This window comes from Chanos chanos, chromosome 1, assembly GCF_902362185.1.
Source record: "Chanos chanos chromosome 1, fChaCha1.1, whole genome shotgun sequence".
NCBI classification, from domain to species: Eukaryota; Metazoa; Chordata; class Actinopteri; order Gonorynchiformes; family Chanidae; genus Chanos; species Chanos chanos.
The window spans coordinates 51,371,755-51,383,793 of NC_044495.1; the positions used below are offsets into that span (position 1 = coordinate 51,371,755).

Here is a 12,039-nt window from a genome sequence, read left to right on the forward strand (position 1 = left end):
TGAAAAAAAAAATTGATGTACATTGCAAAGTAAGATTTAACGAATTTACTGGTGTAATCCATGACCAAAAAAAACAAAACAAAAAACAAAAAAAAGAAAGAAAATCCTCATTTTAATGTTTCACATTACAACTAATCTACATTAAAAATTTACCTGTGTACATAAACCTAATCTGTAAAAACACAGAAAAAAAAAAGAAATGTCTTAATTCCCAAATGAATTTCTTGCTGTTTCTAGAAAATTCCTTTGCCACTGAGCTGTCCTTAACAAGTCATGTGAAGTGTATTCTGTGGGACTAATTGTCCTTTCTCAGGATTGAGGAGGAAGCCACTGTTCTCCTGCGTGTGCAGATTAGACGGGAACGCTCTGTTGTGTATTTGAGTAGGAGCATATTTGGGACCCCTCAAGGTTACGGGACCACATTAAGACTTGATTTAATCATTTAAAACCAAATCAATCCCTTAATCGCGGGAATGATTCTATAATGATTATGCCGTGGCGCCTGCGCTAACATAGTTAGCCAAGCGAATTAAGGAGGGAAACAGGGAGTCTCCACGCTTCTATGTGTGTACGTGCGCGTGCCGGGGGATGTGTGCACGCACACACACACACGGGAAGATGAGAGTACTAATTCATAAAAAGTGGCCTAATAAGTAAGGATTAGCAGAGTCTATTCGTTTTGAGTCAGTCCAATCCGTAATACCAGGCTAATGTAGCGCCCTGAATACTCGTCTTGTTAAGTGAAATCTTGTTAACTCAGGCTAGGCTTATTCAGCTTAAAACTTTGGCATTTTAATCAATTAAATGCTTACGCCTTAAGGTAGTCACAGCAATTTCACTCATTTCATGGGATAAAAAAAAAAACGAAGAGAGTTTTCATCTCATTATTGTGCATTGTGGAACTGATTGACATTTCATTTAATCAGGCAGAGTTTAGCAGGCGGGGGAGAAAGAAAAAATTAAATTTATAAATAGATGAACTTCAGCATAGACATATGCTATTGCTTTTTTTGGGGGGGGGGATAGGAAGGAAATGCCAATCTCAGGTCAGATTTGTAATGGTAAAACTTCTGTCCTGTCATAAATATGGTTAGAAAAGTTATACTTCAGCGCTGAGAATCTTGGAGGACTTTGGGATCTTGAGGTATGTTTTTCTGGACCAATTCTGAACGCACTGTCTCTCAGAAGATGAAAAAATAGGCCAGCGTTTGTGGCTGACCTTTCGTCAAACTTGCTCTTCACATTGCTGTTTTTTCCATCTTTATTTTTGGGAGTTTCACTTTTTGGTGAGAATAAGACAAATATCCACACACAAAAATCTTGAGAGCAAATATGCTTTTTTTTTTTTTTTTTGAAGAGGAGGCTTTTGTTAAACTTTGGAAGTGCTAAAAGCAAATACCTATATCACGGAGATCTTTGAAAACCATCATGTTACTTTAACTTACAGAGCGCATAGTAATCAACCAATAAGTATAGCAGAGATGTTCAAATTCATTCTCCAAACCCACACCATTAATTTCAAAGTCTACAACAGTCTGGAATATTTGAGATCACATGCTTAACCAGTATATGAGCATTGAGACTACTTAATTTGAACATTTGAACGCTAAGTAATCTGATGACTGATACATGTTGTTTTGGAAGCGTAATCTCTCATTTTAAAGTGATATTTTGAATTTTTTTTTTTTTTAAGTAGGCTTGACTATGCTAGTGCCCTAAGAACTCATGAGTATGCACAGTATCTCGTCTGGGTGTTTGTCTCTGCGTTTAATGCGGGCTGAGAGCAGAGCCGGGGCCAGCTGCAGCATCTCTGATCAAGAGGTCTGACTTCTGACATTTATCAAAGTCCAGTGTGTGTCATTTACACAAGGCCTCAGTGAAAGAGATGCCGGTTTGTAGTGATCAGGAGGTCAGTCTCTCATTTACCGTAGAGGCTATGAGTGCTTTGGACTCATCAGAGAGCTGTCTGCCAGGTCATTAGGGATGTGTGTTTTGTGTGCTTGTGTGTGTGTGTGTGTGTGTGTGTGTGTGTGTGTGTGTGTGTGTGTGTGTGTATGTGTGCGCGTTCGTGTGTCTGCGTTTGCGCGCATACGTGCATGCATGCGTGTTTGTGTGTGTGTGTTTGTGTGTGCATATGCCGGCATGCTTGTGTGTGTGAGGGCGCATATATTTGTGTAAAATTGAGAATGTATGAATGTATTTTTGTACACATTTACACGAACCTTCCTTATGTCTTAATGTGTGTGTGTATGTGTATGTGTATGTGTGTGTGTGTGTGTGTGTAGCTAAGTGTGTTCATGTGTGCACATACGTTTGTGTGAAATTAAAAATGTATGAACCCATTTTTCTACACATTTTCATGGACATGCTGTGTTGTCTGTGTGAGTGTGTGTGTGTGTGTGTGTGTGTGTGTTTTGGTTAATGCATATGTACCAGTATAAAAGGATTTATACATTAAGAAGCCCAGTGAACTCACTTTCTTGACCACTTGGCACTTGTCTCTCATTGGCTAAGGTGCTTTATTGTTGTTTTATGATCTCCTCCCTCTCTCTGTCTCCCTGTCTCTCTCTGTCTGTCTGTCTGTCTGTCTCTCTCTCTCTCTCTCTCTCTCTCTCTCTCTCTCTCTCTCTCTCTCCCCCTCTCTCTCTCTGCCCCCCCCCCTTTTTTCCTCTTTTTTTCATTCTGCCTCTTCAGCAGCATTGTCAGTGCCTCCTCCAGTGCTGCCCTTACTTGACACTTCTATTTTTCTGCCAGAGTTGGCAAATTACTCTGCATCGTTTCTCCACTCCGCCGTCTCACCTTCCCAAACTTTGTGACAAGAAATAAAGCGGTCCAGGAGAGATGAATGCTCGTGTCTGGCGTCAGCGCACATTTCCCCGGCCCCGAGTCTGTACCGAGGGTCACAGGCAAGGTGCCTGAGTTGGGTAGAATAGGGGGCATGGAGACTTGGTCAGGGGAGACAGCCCCAGGCACATATAAAAATAGCTTTGTACAGCAGAGTACAGTAGCCTCATTAGAAAGAACAGGACGACCCTGTAAAAAACAGAAGTTATAGTACTGAATAGACCCACAAGCAGAAAATTCATTAGAGCTCACAGTGCAATGAGCTTCTATGTGGATATAAACGGAGAGGAAAGGTGGGAATACCTATCATTGCCTTATAAGGTATTATCAGTCCTCTAATGATACATAATGAAATGATTTTTTTCCCCCTGTATTTTACCTCTGAGCCTATCAAACGGTAAATGCGTCAAAACCGGACACGGGAAAAACAGCACTTAAAAATATCTTCCCAAATGAACAGATTGAGGATAAAAAAAAGATATTAATTTTCGCTTGAACATTAAAGTAATGACAAGAAGAAATGATGAAAAAAAAAAATCGAAATGTCCAAGGTCTCTCATATTTACTCTGCTCTGGTGTGTATGTGTAAGGGTGCGTGTGTGTGCGTACATCTGTTTGTGTGTGTGTGACGGTGCATGCATTGATGTGAAACGTGTATTGATGTGTGATATAGGGGTGACTAGGTCCTAACATTTGTCAGCGTTGTGCTGTTTCCCTGATACACTCCAGTAGACGGTATTCAGTAGACAGAGTCTGGCTAAAACTGCTGAATGGTAAAAAAGGCCTGTAAAATGGAATGGATAAAAGAATCAGATTTGCTTTGAGCCCCTTTGGAGTAATTAAAGCCTTGAAAAAAGACATTGATTGTTCCCTGACAGTAGATGTTGCGATTTGATTAGACTTAAAGATTATGCCATATGATCCAAATTAGTCATATCTAATGTCCATGCCCAACAGAAAGACATTTCATTCGCTCTTTCTTAACTTGTCTGACTTAACTGATCTGTAGCAAGTCCAGTAATGAATTCTTAAATTTCTCTCTCTCTCTCTCTCTCTCTCTCTCTATCTCTCTCTCTCTCACTCCTCCAGCCTGTGAGCTGATGAACAGGGGGATCTTGGCACTAGTCAGCTCTATTGGCTGTATGTCGGCAGGCTCTCTGCAGACCCTGGCAGACGCCATGCACATCCCCCACCTTTTCATCCAGCGAGCCCCTTCAGGCACCCCTCGCTCCAGCTGCCCGCCCACCAGCCGCGCCCGCCCCGACGACTACACCCTCTTCGTCCGTCCGCCCGTCTACCTCAACGACGTCATCTTCCATGTGATTATGGAGTACACGTGGCAGAAGTTTATCATTTTCTACGACACCGACTACGGTAAGTAAGAGAGAGGTTCCTCCGGAGACTTCTGAGCACGGAGAGTTGAGGCCGACAGACCGTTAAAAGTGTTAACGCAACTGCAAATAAACTGTGAACCTACGAATCGCGCATTTAAATAGCTTCTGTTAGCAGTGTCACATCAACTCTGTAAAAAAATTTACACTCTGTCATGGTTTTATCAATGAGGGTGAGAGAGAAGGCAGGAAAAATGCATTGCAACCTATAGGGAAGGAAGGATGAGCAGAGAGAGAGAGAGAGAGAGAGAGAGAGAGAGAGAGAGAGAGTCTCTGTCTGATGGTGTGAATGTGTATCTTTTTTTGGAAGGAAGGGTGTTATGAAACAATTGTAGTGTTAGAGAGAGAGAGAGATTATGACTCGGGGGCATAGACGGAACAGGACCCAGACCTAACTGTGTTGCTCCCTGCAGAATACATGCTCCAATGCTCCAGGTTAAATTCAGGATAGATAACTGTGTCTCCCTAAAGAGAAACAGATCCATTTTCAGGCCTGCTTGGTCCAAAAGCACTACCCTTTGTAGCTGTAATGAAGCCCAGTGGCTGGTCTCCCCTGTCTTAAGTCCAGCGTAGTTCTAATCACCAGCTCAGATAGATCTCTTGTGTATTAAGCTCTGCACATCCAGAACACTCTGAGAGAGAACAACGGACCATTAAATTGAGCAGCTTTTCGAATCAAATGTGCATTTGTAAGTTGATTTCAGTTTCCTACCTCTGTCTCAGTATTTTTTTTTCCCCCAGTTTTTTGTGAAGCTTAACAAGGCTTCCACCATTTAAATCTTGCTCTCGCCGGTGTCTGCTGTTTTACCTTTCCAGGCTATATACAGCTTCCCGTCTTTATAGAAACCAGCCTCTGCCAATGTGATGTTTTTTGTAAATCTGTCATGGAGGCTTTTTTTTTTTTTTTTTTTTTGATGGAAGCCCTTACCTAACATCCCAATTCCTGTTCTATATGATTGTGCTGATATTGCACTTCCTCGAGGGAAATATGTGCAAATGCATGTTTGCTGCGTTTGCCCTGATTGGAATCACAAGCCTCCTACTGGGTTTGGAGTGCAAGACTCGTAAAGAAACACGAGGAACAGAGGACAGAGAGCAGGGTTTTTTTTTTTTTTTTTTCATGTTTTAAAGTGATCCGAAAAAACGCTGCCGCTGGATATTTTTCAGTTAAGACCGATAACAGGTTAATGGCGTACGTTTCTGGAGTTTTCCGACGCCGTAGGCCTTTATAATGTATTCCAATTTTAGGTCATGTTTTAGACAACGTATGTAAGACATGGTGATGGATAGATATGGAATGTTATCACTACTTGTGGCTATGTAACTATTCCATTTGAATATTGAGTTTGCTACAGCTCATTAGCCATCAAGAGCAGACACGATACAAGCTAAAGTTCTTTTTTTGTTTAATGTGCACACTACTGAAATTTCACAGCTCACAAAATGTGTCAGACATATTTAGCTTGGGCCACGGGGGGTTCTATTAATAATGACCCATTTGATCAAAAGGAACAAACTGTTATTTCACTGGGAGTGACCCATTTTGACCTAACCCTGACCAATACTTTGGGTATATTTTATTTTCATCTTTCTACGTAGCTATGTTACTATACATTTGCTCTCATACTTGCAACAGAAAGGTAGGTTATTGGCTTCTGCTTAACCTGGTTAACCTAACTCATCTGTAGCAAGTTCAACGATTAATCTCTCCTCTCTGTTCTCTCCCCCTTTCTTTCTTTCTTTCTTTCTTTCTTTCTTTCTTTCTTTCTTTCTTTCTTTCTTTCTTTCTCCGTCTGTCTGTCTCTCTTTCTCTCTTCCCCATTCTTCCTCTTGCGCTCTTTCTTTTTATCCCCCCTACCCCTCTCTCGCTCTCCCTCTCTCTCACTCACTCTTTTTCTCTTCCCCTCTATTCCTTTCTCTTGCATTCGTTCTTCTTTTCCCCCCTACCGCCCTCTCTCTCTCTCTCTCTCTCTCTCTCTCTCCCACACTCTGTCTCTCTGTCCCTCTCTCTTGGGCAAACTCAGAGATTGATTTGATCAGGAACAGGTTTGTTTTTTGGGCCAGTCTAACCAAGTAGCAGGTGTTGGGAGGCAGAGTGAAGGCACTGGCCATAGCAGAGAAGCCCCTGCTGCTCTGGGCCTGATGAGACATACAGGAAAGCTATAGCTCTCACTCAATCAGCCTGCATCGCCGTGGGATACACACAGCCACAGCTCACTACACACCAAAGCCCCCATGCCTATGCCAGGGCATGTTGTACAGAATAGCTTATCCATTTGTCATAAACTGTATTAATGAGCCCCCCCCCACACACACACACACACACTCACACCGGAGCCCCTTCATTCTGCCCCCAGAAAAAAAAAGTGGTAAATATAATTTGACTTGAGGTGAAAATGAGTTGATTCACTGTTTTGTGTGAAATGCATAATTTGTAAGTGCTGGCTATTTTGGAGCATTGTAGCTTTTAGCGATGTAGCGTAGAGAGGATAAGTCGAGGTTGCCACCCTATTATGGAGCGCTCCAATTTCGGGACTCAGATTTATGAAAACCTTTCTATATGAGCTAAAAGTCATATTATGTACAAAACTAGTAACACGGACAATGATTGGTTTGGACCAATAATATCATCACCCAATGGTTATGCTTAAGAGGCAGATTTAGCCCCTGGTTTGAAAGCAAGAGAATGACTGTGAAATAAGCAGGTTAATACTAGTCTACTTTCAACTATATATATATATCCTAATTAATGGGGCAAAATCTTACTACGTGTTATCAGTAAATATTAGCATGCATGTATTATTAAGTAGTGCACACATAATTTCCCCGACAAAAAGAACTGATTTTGTACTTCTTCATTTATTTTATTTTATTTTTTTAATCATAGTTCATTTGCATGCGTGAAATGAAATTACGGCAACATTTGGAAAATGAGCCTACGCACGGTTAATTGTTGTGCTGATGTGTGAAAACTTTTCTCAGACTAGGCTTGACGACGCCACCCTGACGTGCTTTCAGTCCCAGCTGGAGAGCTTTGACTAGAGGAAAGCCATGGTGGAGCTAATGATAATGGAGATGTGAATGTTGATTATAATTACATGTGTGTTTTGCCAACAAATGAAAAGTGCCTCGTTTGTGTGTTAATGGAGTGCCACGGGTCTCAGGGTTTTTTTTTTTTTGTTTTATTTTTATAAGACTTTCACAGCTATATCCTCTTTCCACCCGGTCATTTTGATTGCAGTTAATAATACAGATAGCAGTCTAGGTTGTGAGAACATTAGTATCTGGCTTTTTATGGAGTTGTAAAACAGAACACATTATCAAACAGCGAATGGTAACAGACTGCTCTCCTCTTTGCGCGACTGTTGTTCCCTTCCATAAAGTACCCCTAGTACCATCCCTCCTTATTAAACATCACAGCTCAGACAACACCCACAGTGCTGGGAATTTGAAAGACCCTTCCATGTGTCCTGCGATAAAAACACAAGCTGCTGCCTGTTTTGAGTCCTGCCCTCCATGCTAGCGTAGAAACACGACCGGGAACTTTGGACTAGAACCGCTGCCTCAAGTTTTCTTTCAATCTAGGCCAGTGCACAGATGGAGGCTGTAGCTCTTCTGGTGGAGTTTGGATCCCCCACCACACACACACATACACACACACACGCCCGCCTCCACCCCCTGCCTGGTTCAAACCAGTCCGTATCTTCGGTTTCTGGGTGATGGAGGCGCGGCGTCCCGTTGCAGGTTCTGGATGGGGTGTTGACCTGACTAATTAATCCAGAAGGGAGAGCGCTATTCTTGGTTTTCTGTCCTTCCCTCACACTCTACCTCCCACAGCAGGGCCACCCTGTTCAAAGAGAAAATGTTTAAAAAAGCCTCAGAAGTTGTGTATGAACTGCAAAGTGTCCTTAATATCATGAAGAGTCACCCAGATTGTTTTAACCAAATGCGATGCGTGTGTTGAAATATTCTGGCACTGAGTAATGGGATACATCAAAAAACAAAGTCTCCAAAAATTGATTCTGAGTGCAGGCTTTGAATTCATAACTCCTAGCACCATTGGTATTTCCAGGCATAGTTTGCATTTAATCTTCCTTTATTTTATTTATTTATTTATTTATTTGTCTCATGGCTTTACATAAATAGAACCAGTAGGACTGTCTCCCAAGTGCTAGTTCGAAGCGTCTGTTCGATATTGCCGTCACGCCAAAAGGCTGAAAGCTCACCTTCATCACCCTCCTCCTTCTCTCAGCGTGTCCTGTCTCTCAGGCCTGCTTTGATCCTGGGTTCAGCCTGCCCCAGACCCCCCCCCCCCACCCCCACCCCCGTGTAGAATCCGTTTTGATGTAGCACTCGCTCGCCGGAGAGATGAGTGTGCAGTCGGCTCCGCGCTCGTTGATTCATGGTTTATTTACCTCAACTCAGAGACGACACTCCACCTCACCACGGCGACAGATGTATTACACAGGTCTCCCTCTCCCGGCAGTGCTAGACATGAAAATGCTAATGTGCCCTTATGCTGAAGAGACCTTTCAGTGATTATACTCCGAGTGAAAATGAAATGCAGGAGAATACAGTTTTATAGCAACTGTTTGCCAACTGAAGATGACTGCAGCTAAAAGAGACGCATTGTCCGTGCTTGTTTTGCTGTCCTTTAAAAGGAAATAAACTACAAACATAGCCCATTTGTTTGTGCAAAGTGCAGTTTTGGTCGTATTATGAACCGGCCTCTCTTATTCTTCACTGTACAGGGTAAAACAGACCTATTTCCGCTGCCCCAAGGTAGTTTTTTCTTCTCTGTCATTTGCCTTGATCTTCACAGAGAGCAGATGGATGTAAGTGATCACATCAGAGCAGCTGCCATTTTGTTGGCACCGATCCACTCTATATTTAGAAAGAGAGGAGACAAGGAGAGGATGCTTTTTATTGATTTATTGATTGGTTTCAAACGGGACCGTAGACGTGATTAACGTGATCGGCAACTTCTTTTCTTCTGCAGATATCAGGGGGATCCAGGACTTTCTGGATAAGACGTCTCAGCAGGGAATGGATGTTTCCCTACAGAAAGTGGAGTCCAACATCAACATGATGATAACGAGCATGTTTCGCACCATGAGGGTGGAGGAGCTGCACCGATACCGCGACACGTTACGCCGCGCCGTGCTCTTCATGAGCCCGGCCAGCGCGAAGGCCTTCATTACGGAGGTACGACAGCCTGCCTCCCCGCGCATACATTTTCACGACTTATCTCACGCAAGGCGGTCATGCTTAAGGGTTTCCGTCGAGAACAAGATGAGAACATCCGTCAGCTCTCTACTTCTGAAAAGTATAAGTAAATCCATTTGTTGCTAAGCATTACAGTGCAATGTGGTAGCTGCAGTTAAGGCTTCTGGCTTAGTAGTGAGGACATTGTGTTTTATGGTGGTTTGTTTGAATTGGTTTAAATGTGTTTTATGTCTTGTCCAAAACATGCACTGTGTTCCGTGTAAATGACTGTTGAACGCTGACATAGGTGTGACGTAGGTAATGCATGAAAAGAAGGGAATCGATTTCTTTTAGTTTCTTTTTTGTATTATTTCTCAGGGGAGTAATTTATTTCCTTTTGATTGAAACAAGTCATATGTTCTAATTGGCAATGTATGTAAAGAAATAATTTAAGCATTTTGCCATCCGTGATAACTCTCTTTGGGAATTAATGCAAGGAGCAGTGCTTAATCTTGCATGCTGTTCTCATTTTCCTTTAATTAAAAAATATCATGTGAAAAGAAAATCAAAGTCCAATTTGTGGCAGGCAGAGGAAGTGGTGGGAGTGACTGGAGAAAGTAGTTCCCACAGGCGTAGCTTTAGCCTCCAGTCTACGGTAAACGCAGAGAGAGTGAACTGACCTATGCAAAATCTTCGTATGTTTCAATATTTGTTCCTTTGCCTGAGTAGCTTTACAGTCAGAGATTAAATTGAGCTTCAGTTGACTTTGTTAATGGTTTTTTTTTTCTTTTTTTTTTCTTTTTTTTTTCCGTGGCATAATCACATTTGTGAAATGTTGTGTACATTTCCCGAAGATGCAACATTTAATCACGCATCTGTAAACCCCACGAGATGGCCCGAGATTGCTTCGTTTGCGGAGATGACTGCAGTCACATGGACTGTATGCATCATGGTGCTACTGTTAGTGAGTCAAGGCCGAAAAAAAAAAGATGGGATGGCCTTCTTGGCCTTGAGTCTTACCTGCTGACTGCTTACAGTGGACTCATTTGGGCCTTCACTATTACCACAGCAGGAAAGACTATTAAACAGATGCTGGCTCTCTAAGTTGGCATGTGTTTATAGCCTGGTCCTCACATTAAGCTCTCAATAGTGCGGTCTGTGCAAGCACCCACGTAAAGCCAGTTTATTAGATTATTCGGCTTGTTTAAGGTTTTCGTCAGCTCTGTGAGGTTGATTTAATGAGTTGTTCATTGAATTTGTAATGTTCTGTGTTCTCAAAGTGGACCAACATCTTTTGTTTGGTGTACAGCATCTTGCTGGTTCCGGAGACATGCTGCTTTAATGGAGTAATCAGTAACTCATAGTGTGAGTGTGCATACACAGACGTGTGTGTGTGTGTGGGTGTGTGTGTGTGTGTGTTATTGGGGAGGGAACACCTTTTTTTTATTATTGCTGAAGAGTTGACACATGGATAAATAATAATGAGTGAATACGAATGCACATCACAGTAAAAGTGCAAGTATGGAAAGAAGTTACAAAAGGTATGAAATGCACCATATATACAAAATAATGTCTAGGCCAGAAATAGTGCAAGTGTAGAAGGTAATAATGAGGTCAGTAAAACTTGGATAGTTTATGCTTTAATAGCTTTACACTTGGCTCTCTGTAGTCTTGCATAGAACTTCTCACGAGTAGCAACAGAAGGAGCATTGGAAATCCATGGATGAAACAGTGGAAAGGTGTGAACCAAGACCAAGCTGGTCTTCTGTGCTGCCCTTTATCCGCTGACAGATATCCGGTGATTAACTAAGGGAGCATCTAAAGAGATTTTACATGCAGGCAACAGAGAGCGAATCTTAAAATAAAAAATAATATGTATGGCCTGGGACAGAGAAGGAGTCTGTCTTGGAAGGAGTGCATATTGTTCTTACCGAGTGGAACATCCAGAGTATGTACACCCTTAGAGGACCATCCTGAGTTCCTTAAGGGATGTCCACCCCACAAAAAAGCGTCATTTCAGAGTAGAAGAGGAGCTGTAAGGAAGGAGGTTTGATGTATTTGTGCTGTAGTTTCTGCAGCACCGTGAGACAGTGACTAATAATAGGCTCATATTTAACGAAAAAGCTACTTAGCAGAGAAAGGAACATCTTGGACATGTTGTGGTTTTACTGAGAAGACCCCAGTGCTCCTCTAGGGTATCAAGGGATACTCAGAGGGCCAGACCTGAATGGCCCGCATCTGAAAGAACCAGAAATTGCAGATGACTCAAAGTTTGGAAACACTAGGCCACCATGTTCTTTAAGTATCCGCAGAGTATAGAATCAGAGATGAGTCTGGCCAAAGAAAACTGAACTGCTTGGACTGGATATTGTCAAATTAGTCCACTGGTGGTCCAAAGAACATTTATAAAGAAAATAGAAAGCAAAAAGTTAATGTGTTGCAGATTAATTATTTTTATAATGGATCTCCTACCTCATTTTGGATTATTAGTATGTTTCATAATATAATGCAAATGTAACATGACTTAAACTACACAGTTTGCTACAAGTATTATTTTTATTCATATACTTGAATATTATAGGAATATTTTGAAAGATTT

General features: G+C 41.9%; 1 protein-coding gene across 1 annotated transcript in view; it reads left to right on the forward strand.

The window, feature by feature from the left end:
* Positions 1–12,039, forward strand: part of grid2 (glutamate receptor, ionotropic, delta 2) — a 279,373-nt gene that overhangs the window by 165,018 nt on the left and 102,316 nt on the right. The window contains exons 3-4 of the mRNA XM_030783937.1: positions 3,934–4,218; positions 9,235–9,440. Coding sequence (XP_030639797.1) covers positions 3,934–4,218; positions 9,235–9,440 — 491 coding nt within the window. The remainder of the gene's footprint in view (positions 1–3,933; positions 4,219–9,234; positions 9,441–12,039) is intronic.